Source organism: Oncorhynchus nerka, linkage group LG18 (assembly GCF_034236695.1).
Source record: "Oncorhynchus nerka isolate Pitt River linkage group LG18, Oner_Uvic_2.0, whole genome shotgun sequence".
NCBI classification, from domain to species: domain Eukaryota; kingdom Metazoa; phylum Chordata; class Actinopteri; order Salmoniformes; family Salmonidae; genus Oncorhynchus; species Oncorhynchus nerka.
The window spans coordinates 53,531,177-53,549,964 of NC_088413.1; the positions used below are offsets into that span (position 1 = coordinate 53,531,177).

Here is an 18,788-nt window from a genome sequence, read left to right on the forward strand (position 1 = left end):
CATTCCATGACAGACTGACCAGGTGAAAGCTGATGCCCGATGTCACTTGTTAAAGCCACTTCAAATCAGTGTAGATGAAGTGGAGGAGACAGGTTAAATAAGTAATTTAAAGCCTTGAGACATGGATTGTGTATCTGTGCCATTCAGAGGGAGATTTAAGTGCCTTTGAACGGGATATGGTAGTAGGTGCCAGTCGCACCTATGTGTGTCAAGAACTGCAACGCAGGGTTTTTCACGCTCAACAGTTGCCGTGTGAATCAAGAACGGTCCACCACCCAAAAGACATCCAGCAGCTTAACAACTGTGGGAATCATTGGAGTCAACATGGGCCAGCATCCCTGTGGAACGCTTTTGACACCTTGTAGAGTCCATGCCACGACGAATTGGGGCTGTTCGTAGGGCAAAAAGAAAAGGGGTGAAATCCAATATTAGGAAGGCATTCCTAATGTTTGGTATACTCAGTGTATGTATTTTGAAGTTTGATTTTGTCGCACTGCTTTGGCCAGGTCGCAGTTGTAAAATAGAATTTGTTCTCAACTAGCCTATCTGGTTAAATAAAGGTGAAAAAAATGTTTAGGCCATTAGGGTAAATGCAGATAGACTTTGCTGCATCAGTCAGGCTACAGGTGATAATGTTTATTGCTAATAGCATACCTGGTAATATGGACCATGCATAGGCTATATACATGGCCCAATTTGTTAAAATAATTTAAACAAATGTGTTATTGGGTTCATTCTGGAGGTGGAAACTATATTGAGATGGTGCCCACATACAGTTGTAGTCGGAAGTTTACATACACCTTAGCCAAAAACATTTCAACTCAGTTTTTCACAATTCCTGACATTTTAATCCTAGTAAAATGTATCTGTCTTAGGTCAGTTAGGATCACCACTTTATTTAAAGAATGTGAAATGTCAGAATAATAGTAGAAATAATTATTTATTTCTATCACATTCCCAGTGGGTCAAAAGTTTACAAACTCAATTAGTATTTGGTAACATTGCTTTAAAATGGTTTAACTTGGGTCAGACGTTTTGGGTAGCATGGGTAGCCTGAGTCAGGATTGTAGGCCTCCTTGCTCGCACACGCTTTTTCAGTTCTGCCCACACATTTTCTATGGGATTGAGGTCAGGGCTTTGCAATGGCCACTCCAATAACTTGATTTTGTTGTCCATAAGCCATTTTGCCACAACTTTGGAAGTATGCTTGGGGTCATTGTCCATTTGGAAGACCCATTTGCGACCAAGCTTTAACTTCCTGACTGATGTCTTGAGATGTTGCTTCAATATATCCACAGAGAATCATGAGGGAAAAAGTGTTTTGTGAAGTACACCAGTGCTCATGATGCCATCTATATTGTGAAGTGTGCCAGTCCCTCCTAGAGCAAAGCACCCCCACAACATGATGCTGTCACCCCCGTGCTTTGCGGTTGGGATGGTGTTCTTCTTCGGCTTGCAAGCCTCCCCCTTTTATCTCCAAACATAACAATGGTCATTATGGCCAAACAGTTCTATTTTTGTTTCATCAGACCAGAGGACATTTCTTCAAAAAGTACGATATTTGTCCCCATGTGCAGATGCAAACTGCAGTCTGGCTTTTTTTATGGCAGTTTTGGAGCAGTGGCTTCTTCCTTGCTGAGCAGTCTTTCAGGTTGTGTCAATATAGGACTTGTTTTATGGTGGATATATATATTTTTGTACCTGTTTCCTCCAGCATCTTCACAAGATCCTTTGCTGTTGTTCTGGGATTGATTTGCACTTGTCGCACCAAAATACGTTCATCTCTAGGAGACAGAACGCGTCTCCTTCCTGAGCGGTATGACGGCTGCGTGGTCCCATGGTGTTTATACTTGCATAATATTGTTTGTACAGATGAACATGGTACCTTCAGGAATTTGCACCCAAGGATGAACCAGACTTGTGGAAGTCTGCACATTATTTTCTGAGGTCTTGGTTGATTTCTTTTGATTTTCCCAGGATGTCAAGCAAAGAGGCACTAAGTTTGAAGGTAGGCCTTGAAATACATCCACAGGTACACCTTCAATTGACTCAAGTGATATCAATTAGCCTATCACAGAAGCTTCTAAAGCCATGACATAATTTTCTGGAATTTTCCAAGCTGTTTAAAGGCACAGTCAACTTAGTGTATGTAAACTTCTGACCCACTGGAATTGTGATACAGTGAATTATAAGTGAAATCATCTGTAAACGATTGTTGGAAAAATTACTTGTGTCATGAACAAAGTAGATGTCCTAACCGACTTGCCAAAACTATAGATGATTAACAAGAAATATGTGGAGTGGTTGAAAAACGAGTTTTAATGACTCCGACCGAAGTGTATGTAAACTTCAGACTTCAACTGTACATACATTAATTTATTTTCATTCAGTTTGGAGTAGAATGTCCTTTTAGTGATGATAGTGATGTTTATTTCGATGGGCAAGGGAGGAATAACTTGTAGTATTGGTCACCATCAGGATTTGGTCACCATCTCCAATTTGTTCCATCCCACTTGATTTTATTTAGAGTCGGACAGCTGCCTTCACCATAAATAACTTGTAATATTGGTAGTAACCATGTGGATGTCACCGTGATACAGTCTACACTGCTCAATGGGGAGAACTTGCATTGCAAGTTTAAAATATTTTCTGAAGTTTCTAGCCACAAGCATCAGAACGACTGACTAGCCTGAACCCATTAGTCTCCACATGTCCATGTAGCCTCCCCTGTTGTCAGGAAGCACAGACAACCTCTTCCGCCTCACGTTACCGAAAACCCACCCACAATGGATCGACAATCAACACGTCGAAAACGAGAACGCAAATGAAATCGCAAAATAAAGAATTAGAATTGATTTATTGAATTTACATTTTGACAGTCAACCACACAGAGTATGGAAAAGCATTGTCAATTGAGAATTTGTCACAATTCATACTAACACAAGGTAATTAAATGAGAAATTATCATTTAAGGATTTACATTTGATTTTTAAATGTGATAGTGTTGCACTGGATAAAATATCAAACACAAGTTGCTATTTATTTTTCAAATTGGCAGATATTATGCATACTCAAACATGAAAATGCAATATCTTTTTTTGCATTTCAATTAGAATGTCAAAAAATGCACACCCATTTAGGAAAAGGAATTGCAAACATGATACTGATTTATTATTGTACCATTTGCCTTTCCAGTAGATTTTCAGCAGCTAAATACTTCCATAACACACTGACCAGTCCCCACTGGCCTAAAAAAAGCAGGCAGGCCAAACCACTAACCAAAATCCAAACAGGAAATGGTGTGTGTGTGTGTAATACAGTAGAGGTCATGAGAACAGGGACCAGGCCACAACAACCCATCCCTAAGGGTTTATGGAGAGTTTCTAGAAGGGAGGGAGGAAAATAAGGTCAGCTAGAGTGCTGCTCTCCCATATGGTCGCAGGAGACATCCCAAATATCTAGAGAAAGCTGATTACAGTTGACCCCCATCTCCTCTAGAGAATAAAAAGAGTCGTGCAGCCTCATGTGTTTACTCCCAGCCTTTGACTTTCAGTGGGACAGTGCCTTCCACAGGCTGGAAGGCACCGACTATGTTAACGTTTCCTAATCCTTAATCCCCTTTCACTGGGTTCTGGTATGTTCTGGACGGCTAGACCACCCTGCACTTTGTCGCCTAGATGTAAACTAGGAGGGCTCATTACCATATAAAAAGTGTCACCACATGGCTTCTGTGTGGGTTTGGGATGGAGGCGGTGGTCCATCTGAAATGAGGCGAATGTGTTGTAGACATAGAATCCCCCTAATAGCCATTTATTCTGTTCCATTTTGATTCTTTAGGGCAGCGTTTCCCAAAGTCGGTCCTGGACATTTTGGTTTTTGTCCTAACACTACACAGCTGATTCAAATGATCAAAGATTGATGAGTTGGTTATTTGAGTCAGCTGTGTAGTGCTAGGACAAAACTAAACGTGCACCCAGGGGAGGTCCCAGGACAGACTTTGGGAAACCCTACTTTAGGGTACCTGTTGAGCAAAATGTGAACAGCTGAGCTTTCCAGCAGAACAAATGCATAGTGTGCAAAGCTTTTTTATATTTTTCAAAAAAAGACGGGAGCGAGTTTGTTCCTGTTGGAGTGGGGCAAAGCCTATCACGTGACCTGAGTCAGCAGATATCCTCAAGTGACAAGGGCAGCAGCTGGCTTCCTTGGGATACAGCCTAGGCAGGTGACCAGAACATCACTCCAGCTGAGGGGTGAGTGGGTAAGGGAATGGGGAAGCAGTGCAGGAAGAGGGAGGACAGAAGACCAGGAGAAACCTTACCTTTGACCGGCCCGATGTAAATTATCTCAGAGGCTGGAGTGGAAAATGAGAAAGAGGGAGGGAAGGAAAGCAGAGGAAAAATAACAAAAACCAGAGGACAGATTAAAGAAATATTAAACGATAGATATTAAAAAGACGAGGGAGAGGAGGGAGTAGGAGTTTTTTTTAAAGAAAATGGACGAGAATGAGAACCAGGGAAGGGCTGTGCCAGTGTGCCAACCTAACCAACCCAACCAACCCAAGATTAGATGAGTCACTTTGCCCTCTCAGCGGCGGGAAAAGAAACATGGCATGACAAACCATGGTCAGTTCCCATCCATCCGCCCATTCATCAGGATCCAATGTAATTTCTCATTGAAAAGCCAGGCAGGGTGTTGGTTGGAATGACCCAGCACTGCATAACAGTTCTAGTGAAATTAAAGTTATGGACAAATCAACTTTCCACCATGAATCCCATAGAGATAATTATCTGAGAGGAACAGTTCAGCAGAGTAGCAGACTCAATGGCCCTGAAGGAGTAGACAGGGCCATGGTCCTAGTTGTTATTCGTAGGCTACGGTTTGTAATATGGGCTATTCCATAGTAACGACATGCATGTTTCTCTTAATGAAATGTGGGTAGGGGGTCTGGGATTTCCCAGACATGTGGGTGGAAGTAGGTTGTGGTTTTAGACTCAGAAAAAGACTGATTCTAATCTAAACACTTCTAACTGGACTTAGAGCACAGATCAAGCCCCCACATCCTCTTGGTCTTGGGTGAACTTCTAAACTAAAATCTTGCCAACTCAACTTGACCCGTTACCCAGTTTCCCCTGTGGTCCAGTGAGTGTGTAAGGAAGGAGGTGAAGACTTATCAAGGGTTGACTCAGAGAGGCCACAGAGGGCCCCATTCAGCAGGGTGGAATGGACTGAACTGTAGGGAGAGGCTGTGGCTGAGCCCCATACAGATTGCATCAAGTGTTAGGGAGAGGCTGTGTGTGTGTGTATGCGCGTGCGTGCAGACTGCAGCATATGCCCTTGTGAGTACCATCAGGTGGTGTGGTGCTGGAGACCCCAGCCATTCCCCAGAGGGGAGGTAACACAACATCAGGAATAACTCCCAGCAGCTTGGCCGTGAAACACTGCACATTAAATACTCACTCCTACCATGTGAGCTGGGGGAGGTGTGTGCAACTTCTGCACATTTTTTCTTTGTGCACTGTACACAAGTGTTTTCCTGCATGTCTTTATTATCTTAAAGCGATTCCGAATATTTGTACAGAGTTATGACTTGGCCTAATTCATTTTAGAAACCCCTGGTCAACAGCTCATTAGGATAACAGAGTGTGGATGTAGTTGGAGCAATACCAGTCATACATAAGGGTGTAACTCATGGAATTAGGGAAACTCTGGCTTTGTTCTAATAATCAGAAAGACTCCCAGGATTCCCATGGAGTCAAATGGCAATGGGAACCAACAAGCATATAATTGTCATAACATTGACGAGGGAGCCAAGAGTCAGAGCTGCTTGGCTTAATGTCCCTTCTCACACTCCCCTTTTTCCATTTCTTGCCCCTCCTCACACTCTCCCCTTTTCCCCTTTCCTGCCTCTCTCCCCCTTTTCCCTTTCCTCCGCCTCCACACTCTCCCCCTTTTCCCTTTCCTGCCTCTCTCTCCCCTTCTCACACTCTCCTCTTTCCCTTTCCTGCCTCTCTCCCCCTCCTCACACTCTCCCCTTTTCCCCTTTCCTGCCTCTCTCCCCCTTTTCCCTTTCCTCCGCCTCCACACTCCCCCTTTTCCCTTTCCTGCCTTTCTCTCCCCCTTCTCACACTCTCCTCTTTCCCTTTCCTGCCGCTCTCCCCTTCTCCCCCTTTTCCCTTTCCTGCCTCTCTCCCCCTTCTCACACTCTCCCTCTTTCCCTTTCCTGCCTCTCTCCCCCTTCTCCCTCTCCTCACCCCTTTCCTGAGCCTCCCCCTTCTCACCCCCCTGAGCCTAAAGGGTGTGTGTGTGTGATGCCGTGCCAAGTAGCTACAGGGTTGGGCTGGGTCTTTAGGACAATGAGGACCATTCACAACGCCTTAGCCAAACTCGCTAAAGCTAACTAACGCTGCATAGATACCACAGCATGGCCCCAAGTGTTCCTCCTCCCTCACATCAGTGTAGCTAATTTATTGACAAGACTAGCAGGCGGGAGGAAGAGGGGCTGGTGTAGCTCAAGCTCTGCAGCCTGGTTTGGATATAAAATGGCATGGTGACCAACTACGCAAGGAATCCCAACCATTCCCTCTCTCCCTCCCTGAGTAAGGAGCCCAGAGTCCGCAAATCATATCATACCGCTGCTCCTCACTCACATTCTTATTTGGGCACATACAAAAACAATTGTTTTGGCACTGTCTCGACTTGTTTTTAAAACCCTATGGGCGGATATTGATAGAAGGGTAGATACAGTGGGGAGAACAAGTATTTGATACACTGTCAATTTTTTTAACAAAGCATGTAGAGGTCTGTCATTTTTATCATAGGTACACTTCAACTGTGAGAGACTGAATCTAAAACAAAAATCCAGAAAATCACATTGTATGATTTTTAAGTAATTAATTTGCATTTTATTGCATGACATAAGTATGTGATACATCAGAAAAGCAGAACTTAATATTTGGTACAGAAACCTGTGTTTGCAATTACAGAGATCATACATTTCCTGTAATTCTTGACCAGGTTTGCACACACTGCAGCAGGGATTTTGGCCCACTCCACTATACAGACCTTCTCCAGATCCTTCAGGTTTCGGGGCTGTCGCTGGGCAATACGGACTTTCAGCTCCCTCCAAAGATGTTCTATTGGGTTCAGGTCTGGAGACTGGCTAGGCCACTCCAGGACCTTGAGATGCTTCTTACGGAGCCACTCCTTAGTTGCCCTGGCTGTGTGTTTCGGGTCAATGACATGCTGGAAGACCCAGCCACGACCCATCTTCAATGCTCTTACTGAGGGAAGGAGGTTGTTGGCCAAGATCTCACGATACATGGCCCCATCCATCCTCCCCTCAATACGGTGCAGTCGTCCTGTCCCTTTTGCAGAAAAGCATCCCCGAAGAATTATGTTTCCACCTCCATGCTTCACGATTGGAATGGTGTTCTTGCGGTTGTACTCCTTCCTCCAAACACTGCAAGTGGAGTTTAGAACAAAAAGCTCTATTTTTGTCTCATCAGACCACATGACCTTCTCCCATTCTTCCTCTGGATCATCCAGATGGTCATTGGCAAACTTCAGACGGGCCTGGACATGCACTGGCTTGAGCAGGGGGACCTTGCGTGCGCTGCAGGATTTGAATCCATGACGGCGTAGTGTGTTACTAATGGTTTTCTTTGAGACTGTGGTCCCAGCTCTCTTCAGGTCATTGACCAGGTCCTGTCGTGTAGTTCTGGGCTGATCCCTCACCTTCCTCGTGATCATTGATGCCCCACGAGGTGAGATCTTGCATGGAGCCCCAGACTGAGGGTGATTGACCATCATCTAGAACTTCTTCCATTTTCTAATAATTGCACCAACAGTTGTTGCCTTCTCACTAAGCTGCTTGCCTATTGTCCTGTAGCCCATCCCAGCCTTGTGCAGGTCTACAATTTTATCCCTGATGTCCTTACACAGCTCTCTGGTCTTGGCCATTGTGGAGAGGTTGGAGTCTGTTTGATTGAGTGTGTGGACAGGTGTCTTTTATACAGGTAACGAGTTCAAACATGTGCAGTTAATACAGGTAATGAGTGGAGGACAGGAGTGCTTCTTAAAGAAAAACTAACAGGTCTGTGAGAGCCGGAATTCTTACTGGTTGGTAGGTGATCAAATACTTATGTCATGTAATAAAATGCAAATGAATTACTATTGGACCGGGAAGAAGTTATTGCACCTTGGAGATTCCAGGAGTGGAAGTGTTAACAGAATTCTCCAGAAGGCTCTTGGAGATGGGGTTCAGGGTAGGCCTGCAAGGGGTGACTGAGTTTGAGGTAAATGAGTGGAACTTACTACCTGATCCTGGGGTGAGTAGTGGCCCCTCCAGCTCCAGAGCCTCCTCCTCAGCCTCTTCCAGCTTTTTCTTCTTCTTCTTGGGGTCACGGGGCTTACGGAGTAGAGATGCCTCCTCTGGATGACGGATATCTGGAGAAAGAGAGAAAAGGGGGAGAGGGGAAGAGGGAAGGAGATGAGGGGGGGAGAGAGAGAGGGAGTCAAGGAGTTGTCACATAATCCCAACACAGTGTAGCCCAACACTAACCAAACCCAGGGACCTCATGGAGAGGAAGACGGTGAGCAAGTGAGAGAACAAAAGATGGGGGAAAGACAGAAATATAGTGAGAGAAAGAGGGGGAGAGAAACTGCGAAAAACAGCCCAAGAGTCAAGGGGGTTGTGAGAGTTCAGCTCAGAAATCACAAAAATAAAACAGACTAGCAACTAGGCTAACTTAACCCTGACCCCAAGAGATGTGCTATTATCCTGGTTTTCAGTTAGGACTCAACTACAGACCTCACATTCAGCCTAACACATAGTTTAAAGAATTTGAATGGGGGAGAAGGCAAACCCAGTCAAAAGATGTGATGGAGAGACAGAAAGAGGCAGAGAGAAAGATCGAGAGGGGAAACAATGATAAACAGCGGTGCTCATGCAAGGTGGAAAATGTATAATCCCATCTCTCAGGTCACCAACACCCCCCCCCCCCCACTAACAACCCCCTCCCTAAACCACCCTAACCCTCTCCTAACCTCCTCCAACCCCTCACAACCCTCTCCTAACCTCCTCCAACCCCCTCCCAACGAGAGGGGTGTGTGGTCGACTTAGTACACACACTAAATATTTCTGCAGAGTAACAGCTCCTCTGATACCACACAGTGTGTGTTTAGCAGCAGTCACTAAACAATGAGCTAGTGGTAATAACAAACACTGTATCTGTCATAACACCCTAGCCTCTAACCTAGCGCTTCTTCACAACACACTGGATGAGAGACTAGCCTCTAACCTAGCGCTTCTTCACAACACACTGGATGAGAGACTAGCCTCTAACCTAGCGCTTCTTCACAACACACTGGATGAGAGACTAGCCTCTAACCTAGCGCTTCTTCACAACACACTGGATGAGAGACTAGCCTCTAACCTAGCGCTTCTTCACAACACACTGGATGAGAGACTAGCGGAGTTGCAGCAGATGGCATAAACAACTACACATCAGCACAGAGCTTGTGTGAGTGTGTATCTATATCAGACTGGCTGGCAAGCAAAGGATGAAGTAAACAGTCACATTGCAGTTCAGTTTGAGCGTGTGTGTCTTCAGAAAGTATTCATGCCCCTGGACATATTCCACATTTTGATGTGGTACACTCAATTCAAAATGGATTTAAATGATTATTTTCTCACCAATCTACACATAATACCCCATAATGACAACAAAATGTAGAGTTTACAAATGTATTGAAAATGAAATACAGAAATCTAATTTACAGAAGTATTCACACCCGAGTCAATACCTTGTAGAAGCACCTGTGTCAGCAATTACAGCGGTGAGTCTTTCTGGGTAAGTCTCTAAAAGCTTTGCACACCTGGATTGTGCAACATTTGCCCATTATTCTTTTCAAAATTCTTCAAGCTCTGTCAAATTGGTTGTTGATCATTGCTAGACAACCATTTTCAGGTCCTGCTATAGTTTTCAAGTAGATTTACATCAAAACTATAACTCGGCCCCTCAGGAACATTCACTGTCTTCTTGGTAAGCAACTTCAGTGTAGATCTGGCCTTGTGTTTTAGGTTATTGTCCTGCTGAAAGGAGAATTCATCTCCCAGTGTGTGGTGGAAAGCAGACATCCAGGTTTTCCTCTAGGATTTTGCCTGTGCTTAGCTCCATTCAGTTGTTTTTTATCCTGAAAAACTCCCCCAGTCCTTAACAATTACAAGCATTCCCATAACATGATGCAGCCACCACTGTGCTTGAGAATATGGAGAGTGGTACTCAGTAATATATTGTATTGGATTTGCCCCAAACATAACACTTTGTATTCAGGACATCTTTTTGCAGTATTACTTTAGTGCCTTGTTGCAAACAGGATGCATGTTTTAGGATATTTGTATTATGTACAGGCTTCCTTCTTTTACCTTTGTCAATTAGGTTAGAATTGTGGAGAAACTACAATGTTGATCCATCCTCAGTTTCCTCCTATCACAAACTCAGTAACTGTTTTAAAGTCACCATTGGCCTCATGGTGAAATTCCAGAGCGGTTTCCTTCCTCTCCGGCTACTGAGTTAGGAAGGACACCTGTAGCTTTGTAGTGACTGGGTGTATTGATACAATGTTCAAAGTGTAATTCATAACTTCACCATGCTCAAAAAGGGATATTCAATGTCAGCTTTTTATTACCCATCTACAAATAAGTGCCCTTTGTGAGGCATTGGAAAACGTCCCTGGTCTTTGTGGTTGAATCTGTGCTTGAAATTCACTGCTTGACTTAGGGAGCTTACAGATAATTGTATTTGAGAGTCGTTAGTTGTAGTTGTGCACATTTTTACACCTGACCTTTAGGTTTGCCATAACAATGGGTTTGAATACTTACTTATATTTCAGTTTATTTGAAAAAAACAATCCAACTTTAACATTATGCGCTATTGTGTTTAGGCCAGTGACAACAAAAATCTCAATCGAATCCATTTTAAAATTCAGGTTGTGTGCGTGTGTAGATGGAATGAAACTATGCTTGGGCGTTTGTTTAACGTCTCCTCTGACAGACATACTGCAGTGCTGATTTAATGACTCAAACAGAGCTGCACCAACCCCCTCAACATCCCTCTTTCCTCCCGCTCTCCACGCCTCTGCTCTCTACTCCTCTCCTCTCGCGACACTCCCCTCTGTGTTAGCTGGAGAGGCCAGGGAACCATCAGTCAACATTCATCTCCAGTGTTCAGGACGTTTTTGGAACGGTTCGGAGGAGCTGGCTGAATATGCCAGAATGTGTCTGGAAAAGATAGATGTGCACCATCTAGATTTTAAAAGCACAGCTGGGGTAAATGTCTGTGCTGTCTTTTATCTATGCTTCTTGCTTTGCCTTTTAAAATCTATTTAAATCCCTCATGCCCTACAACCTTCACTCCCTCCATAGCTAGGGAGGACAATGTGTGAGAGACAGAACAGAAAGAAAAGAACGGCGGGAGAGAGAAAGCGAAAGACTGCGAGAGAGAAAAAGAGAGCGAGAGCCACAGAAGAATAGCGAGAGAGAACTTCTTGGCTTGGTGAGAATTTCTTGTTTAGTTTGTGTTACTAAAGCAAAAAGCATTCCAGGGTTTAAGAACAACCAGATGGTAGCTCGCTCTCCCTCACTCCCTTCATCTCTCCTCCTTCATCGCTCTTGCACAGCACAAGCCCTGTGCCCTTATACAGCCATGTAAGTGCAGGCATGCTGCCTGGCCTGAGCACAGAGGTGGAGCGAGTGTCTACGGTAGTTGCACCAAGTGTCAAGAGCTGTTGTTATCCACAGACTAAAATCTATGAGCAAAATACCATTTTACATGGCCATTTCAAATATCAAAGTTAGAATTGCTACCTCCAACCCCAGCAACTGCAAGAGATGGGCTGAAGAAAGAATGGACAGAGCCCTTCTTTTCATCAGTCACATGAAAGTGGGAGAAGAGCAGAGAGCGGGGTAGTAACATCAGGAATGCAGGCCCCTGATGTAGCCTGCCAATAATTAGAAGGAGTAGCGAGAGAAAGAGGACAGGGTGCAGGATGAAGTAACACTGTCATACTATCCAGAAACAGCAGGTGTTTTGTTGACGGAATAGGATTTGGGCCGCGCGACCTGATTCTAGATCTGTGGGTAAGTGCAATGCTTCTACCCAATCAGGTTCATGCAGAATCAAAGCAAAGGTCTACAAGTGGTTGATGTTAATTACAGAACATGATGCCCATAACATAAGAAGCAGCTTCATTCAAATCCTTTTGACATGATCCAGGCTCATAGCCAGGTGGACGGACAGACTGACTGACTGCCAGCCCCGCAGTACAATTGTAAGAGTAAGACATGATTCATTGCCATGGGAGTGAGACCCACCACACAGAACCATTTACATTTTAGTCATTTAGCAGACACACTTCTCCAGAGCGACATAGGCCCTTTCTGCATTATAACTAGGGGCAGGAGTTGTGTATGGGCAAATACAATGTTAAAATATTTCTCTTCTGGCTAACATGTTACTTGTGGAGTAGAAAATGAAACTGTGGTCAAACCACATTGACATATCAAAAACCAAGCCTCGCCACTCTGGAACCAGGTCAGTGTGATTGTCCACAAATATACTGGACCGCAGTAAAAAAACTGTTGATACATCGAACACTAACTACACTGACCATGGAGAACAGAACAAAGCCTGGGAACTGACCACAAGTCCCACTTCTCTCAATCTCTATCCATCCATTTCTCTCTATACCTCACTCCATTTCCGTCTGTCCCCCTCCTATCTAGCCATCTGTCAGTGCCTTCATCCATCTCTTGCACCCCACAAACCATCTCTTCCGCATCTATCCATCACTCTCTCCCCCTATCCATTGCTCTCCCCTTCTAGCCATCTGTTACTCCTTCTATTCATCTCGCCACATCTCCCCATCTTCCTTATAGGTTAACTTCAGGGCAGGGCTGACCAATAACACAGTAACAGGACAGTGTCACTCTCAGCAGCAGTCTCTATAAAATCAGGCAGGCCAGTGAAGCAGCAAAACTGACATTAGCACTAACTGGTCCTCTGGATCGCCTGATTGGCCAGAACAGACTGCTTCTCTAGAACGCCTCATTGATCACACCTGGTAGAGGCTAGAGGCCAATCTTCCTCTAAGACCTGACTGCCAGGTCAGGTCCCACAGTCCTGCACAAGTCATAAGTGACGGCCAACATTTCCTGGCGGTCTCCCTTGGTGGAATTGATGAGGCTTTATAGGGCCCTATAAGCAGCACTGTCTGTGTGCAACACCTCAGCTGTAAATTAAAAACATCAAGAGGGAAACAAATATCTTATTGAAGAGGACAGACTAATCCCATTCATAAGATTACATCAACAACAAAAAACACCAGACAAAACCTAGACTCCAGAAGACGAAGGTAGTCCACTTTCCCCACCCCAATGTACCACCCACATTGGTTTTCCTTCTGCAGACAGACAGGGTGGCAGGGCCGCGCCCCAACGTTTTCTTGGCGCGCTCTGGGATCACACCCTTTCTCATATGAGGAGACAGACGAGACGCAAGCTGCCAGCTGGTCGGAGTCCAGGCTTTGTAGGCCGGAGAAGGAAAAAGAACGTGGTGGTGAGGGTGTTCCGGATCGCTGCACAACAATGTCATGGTTGACACTTAGTCAGTCGCCCACTATAGATCAGTTTCACACATCTGTCCCAGGCCTGCCCTCCTGGGCTGTATGGGCTGGTACTACTGCCCTAACACAATACAAGCTTTAAAGAATCAAGAAAAAACATTTACTAGATTGGCTCTGAGTGTGAAGGATAAACATGGCATTTCATTATCAAAGCGATCGAAACCAAGGAAATGTCTCCCCCTCACTGACAGACAAGCCAAACACACATCATTGTCCAGGAACACAGAGCTGCCAGAAATGCGATGATAGTAGGACAGTTCAACGCTGGAGTGAAGGGGAATTCTGACATTTTGCTATTGTATTCTGGGTCCCACTGCACTGCCCCAGATGGACTGTGTGTGTGTGTGTGTGGGGGGGCTCTAGCCAGCTGCTGTGGACATGGGAGAACAGCAGCACTGCAGTAATAATTAGATTGATCGCCCACACTAAATGTATGTGTGATTCACATGGCTAGAGAGACCCCAGCTCTGTTACACATCTGGTTAATGGTACGTAGGGAGGGAGGGGAGAGAGAGTGTAGGGGAAAGTCAAATAGAAAGCGAGAGAGAGAATGTGATGTTAGTGAGCTCTTTCTGTCTGCAGTTTGAGCCAGTTGGACAGGCCTCCAGTCTTCTCTTCATGGCCCTGCTTATTCCCCATCTCATTCCCTATGCTGTGCAGCTCTATGGTCAGTCACACAAACTGAAAGTCACCCAGATAATTACAAATGAAACTACCTATAGAAAGTCCACACTACCTTCAACGTTTCTCATTTAGTTGTGTTAGAAAGTGGGATTGAAATGGATTTAATTGTAATTTCTTGCCATTGATCTACACAAAATACTCCATCATGTTAAAGGTTCTACACACACTTTTACAAATTAATACAAATGAAATAGGATTAGTATTCATCACCTTTGTTTAGGCAAGTCTAAATGAGTTCAGAAGTCAAATTTGGCTTAACAACAAATCAAATACATTATATGGCCTTACTGTGTGAAATAATAGGGGTTGACATTTTTTTAAGGACTACCCTTCCTCTGTTCCCCATACATACAGTTGCAAGAAAAAGTATGTGAACCCTTTGAAATTACCTGCATAACTGCATAAATTGATAATCAAATTTGATCTGATCTTCATCTAAGTCACAATAGACAAACAGTGTGCTTAAAAATATTAACACACAAATTGTATTTTTCTTGTCTATACTGAATACAGAATTTTAACATTCACAGTGTAGGTTGGAAACAGTATGTGAACCCCTAGGCTAATGACTTATCCAAAAACGAATTGGAGTCAGCTAACCTGGAGTACAATCAATGAGACGAGATGTTGGTTAGAGCTGCCTTTGCTATTCACAAGAAGCATTGCCTGATGTGAACCATGCATCTAACAAAAGAGATCTCAGAAGACCTAACATTAAGAATTCTTGACTTGCATAAAGCTGGAAAGGGTTACAAAAGTATCTCTAAAAGCCTTGCTGTTCATCAGTCCACGATAAGACAAATAGTCTATAAAATGGAAAAATTTCAGCACTGTTGCTACTCTCCCTAGGAGTGGCCGTCCTGCAAAGATGACTGCAAGAGCACAGCGCAGAAAGTTCAATGAGGTTAAGAAGAATCCTAGTGTCAGCTAAAGACTTACAGAAATCTCTGGAACATGCTAACATCTTTGTTGACGAGTCTACGATACATAAAACACTAAACAAGAATGGTGATCGTGGGAGGACACCACAGAAGACGCCACTGATGTCCAGAAAAAAAACATTGCTGAATGTCTGAAGTTTGCAAAGTGTGCACCTGGATATTCCACAGCGATACTGTTTGGAAAGAACACACAACACAATGTGTGGTGAAAAAAAGGCATAGCACACCAACATCAAAACCTCATCCCAACAACTAAAGAATGGTGGAGGAGCATCATAGTTTGGTGCTGCTTTGCTGCCTCAGGGCCTGGACAGCTTGCTATTATCGACAGAAAAATGAATTCCCATTGAAGTGCAACAGAAGTTGGGTGATGCAACAGGACAATGACAGAAGTAAATCAACAGAAAGGCTTCAACAGAATAAATTAGATATTCTGGAGTGGCCCAGTCAGAGTCCTGACCTCAACCTGATTGAGATGCTGTGGCATGACCTCAAGAGCAGTTCACACCAGACATCCCAAGAAAATTGCTGAACTGAAACAGTTTTGTAAAGAGGAATGATCCAACATTCCTCCTGACCATCGTGCAGGTCTGGTCCGCAACTACAGAAAACGTTTGGTGGAGGTTATTGCTGCCAAAGGAGGATCAACCAGTTATTAAATCCAAGGGTTCACATACTTTTCCCACCCTGCACTGTGAATGTTTACACGGTGTGTTCAATAAATACATGAAAACAAATGTTTTTTGTTATTAGTTTAAAGGAGATCCTGTCCATTATTGTGACCTAGATGAAGATCAGATCAAATTTTATGACAAATTTCTGCAGAAATCCAGGAATTTCCAAAGGGTTCACATACTTTCTCTTGCCACTGTACATCTTTAAGGTCCCCAAAGCAAGTATTGAATGTCAAGCGCAGATTCAGCTACAAAGACCAGGAAGCTTTTTTTTTTTTTAAATACCTCAAAGAATTGCAGTGATTGGTAGATTTATTATTGTTACCAGACATTGAATATACCTTTCAGCATGTTTAAGTTAATTATGCTGTGGAGGGTGTACATTGAACAAAAATAGAAATGCGTTCATAGAAGGAAATCTGTCAATTGAACCAAAGAATGATAAGGTCCTATTCTATGGATTTCACGACTGGGAATACAGATATGCATCTGTTGGTCACAGATATCTTTAAAAAATAAGTTACAGGCGTGGATCAGAAAGCCGGTCCGTATCTGGTGTGACCACCATTTGCCTCATGCAACACAACAACTCCTTCGCATAGAGTTGATCAGGCTGTTGATTGTGGCCTATGGTTGTCCCACTCCTCTTCAATGGCTGTGTGAAGTTGCTGGATATTGGCGGAAACTGGAACACGCTGTCGTACACGTTGATCCAAAGCATCCCAAACGTGCTCAATGAGTAACATTTCTGGTGAGAATGCAGGACATGGAAGAACTGGGACATTTTCTGCTTCCAGGAATTGTGTACAGATCCTTGTGACATGGGCCGTGCATTATCATGCTGAAACATGAGGTGATGGCGGTGGATGAATGGCTGAATGGCACGACAATGGGCCTCAGGATCTTGTTCATGGTATCTCTGTGCGTTCAAATTGCCATTGATAAAAAGTAATTGTGCCACCATGGGGCACTCCGTTGACAACTTTGACATCAGCAAAAGGGTCGCCCACAGAACTCCATACACGTGGTCTGCGGTTGTGAGGCCGGTTGGAGGTACTGCCAAATTCTCTAAAACGATGTTCAAGGCGGCTCAAAAATGAACAGCTCTGATGGACATTCCTGCAGTCAGCATGCCAATTGCACACTCCATCAAAACATCAGACATCTGTGCCATTGTCTTGTGTGACAAAACCACACATTTTAGAGTGGCCTTTTATTGTCCCCAGCACAAGGTGCACCTGTTTGTAATGATAATGCTGTTTAATCAGCTTCTTGATATGCCACACCAGTCAGATGGATGGATTATCTTGGTAAAGGAGAAATGCTCACTAACAGGGATGTAAATGAATTGGTGCACAAACTTGAGAGAACTAAGCTTTTTGTGTGTTTGGAACATTTCTGGGATCTTTTATTTCTGCTCATGAAACATACACTTTATATGTAGAGTTTATATTTTTGTTCTGTGTATATACCAATCAATCAAGACGTCAAAGATTCAATCGTATTTCTGAACTGACAGGAAGGAAACTGCTGAGGAACGTCACTGAGGCCATTGATGATTTTAGAACGGCTACAGAGTTCAATGGCTGTGAAGGGAGAAAACTGAAGATGGATCAACAACATTGTAGTGACTACAATATTGAGAGTGAAAAGAAGAACAAAAATATTCCAAAACATGCAACAAGGCACTAAAGTAATACTGCAAAACAAAAAAAAATGGCAAAGGAACCCTTTCTGGCAGGCTCAGACTTACCCAAGAAGACTCACAGCTGTAATGGCTGCCAAAGGTATTGATCAAGGGGGGGGGGGGGGTGAATACTTATTTAATCAAGGTATACTGGTGTTTATTTTTCATTAAATCTTTAAGAAATAAATCAAATAAGATGAAGAAATTCAAGGGGCGTGTAGACTTTCTATAGGCACGGTAGTTCCAGAAGAGACTAGGTCATTGTGAACATGTATGAAGGACATGATTGAAAACTTCAATGTTCTAGAATTTCTCTATAAATTCTCCTTCTAAAAGGCAACGAGGAAAGGGTGAGGTAAGTATGAGAGAGGCAGAGAGAGATGCACTGCGTGTTCCTTCCCAGCCACCGTAAGTCATTGTATGACACTTCGGCACGCGCCAAGTCAGCCAAGAGCAATTTGTCCTGAATTTCTCCAAAACTAAAATAGATTTATTACCGCAGAGGTAGACACATTCCTAACAAGGACTGAGCAGCATAGAGGAGAGGAGCCTGCTACTAGCCTGTTCATTTAGTTAGTCACCTCTCTCTGAATAACAACAGTCATCCAGCACATTCAGTTTATTTAATACTACATCAAAAATGTTATTTTTCCACTCTCATTTCAAAGAAAATAAACTCATACTAGTTCATTGTGGGCCTCTTTTCGCCTTTCTAAATAAAATATCCCGTTTAGCTAAATAAGAAACAAAGTTCCAGTGTTACCTAGTAGAGCCAACCATAAGAGTAGAGTAGCCATAACTCCTGAGACATGACATGGGCCAGGGTTAAAAAAAAAAGAAAAAAAGACCAACAGATGTCCTTGAAAGTGCCTGATGAATGTTTCATATAAAAAGCGTTTCCCCTCCTGCAGCTGCAATCTTCAGTGGCGACAGAGGGCTCTGGTTGGAGCAAACATGGAGGGGTGACAGAGATCCATGTTACAGGGTCAGGAGGGCATTGGTACACAGTTCAGACACTCATCGGTACCACACAAGACATGCAATCAGAGGTCTCTTCACAGTCCCCAGGTCCAGAACAGAGGCTGGGGAAACTACATGGAACTCTGACACAACTCAAGC

The 18,788-nt window shown here is 43.8% G+C and overlaps 1 protein-coding gene across 6 annotated transcripts in view; it reads right to left on the bottom strand.

Moving 5' to 3' along the window:
* LOC115146086 (fermitin family homolog 2) overlaps positions 1-18,788 on the bottom strand; it is an 84,669-nt gene that overhangs the window by 23,142 nt on the left and 42,739 nt on the right. For 2 of the 6 annotated variants that reach the window (XM_065004174.1, XM_065004176.1), the window contains exons 4-5: positions 8,314-8,445; positions 4,319-4,351 (exon numbers count right to left, since the gene is read on the bottom strand). In XM_065004174.1, coding sequence (XP_064860246.1) covers positions 4,319-4,351; positions 8,314-8,445 — 165 coding nt within the window. The remainder of the gene's footprint in view (positions 1-4,318; positions 4,352-8,313; positions 8,446-18,788) is intronic. The other 4 variants (XM_065004178.1, XM_065004179.1, XM_065004175.1 and 1 more) reach the window with 3 other exon arrangements.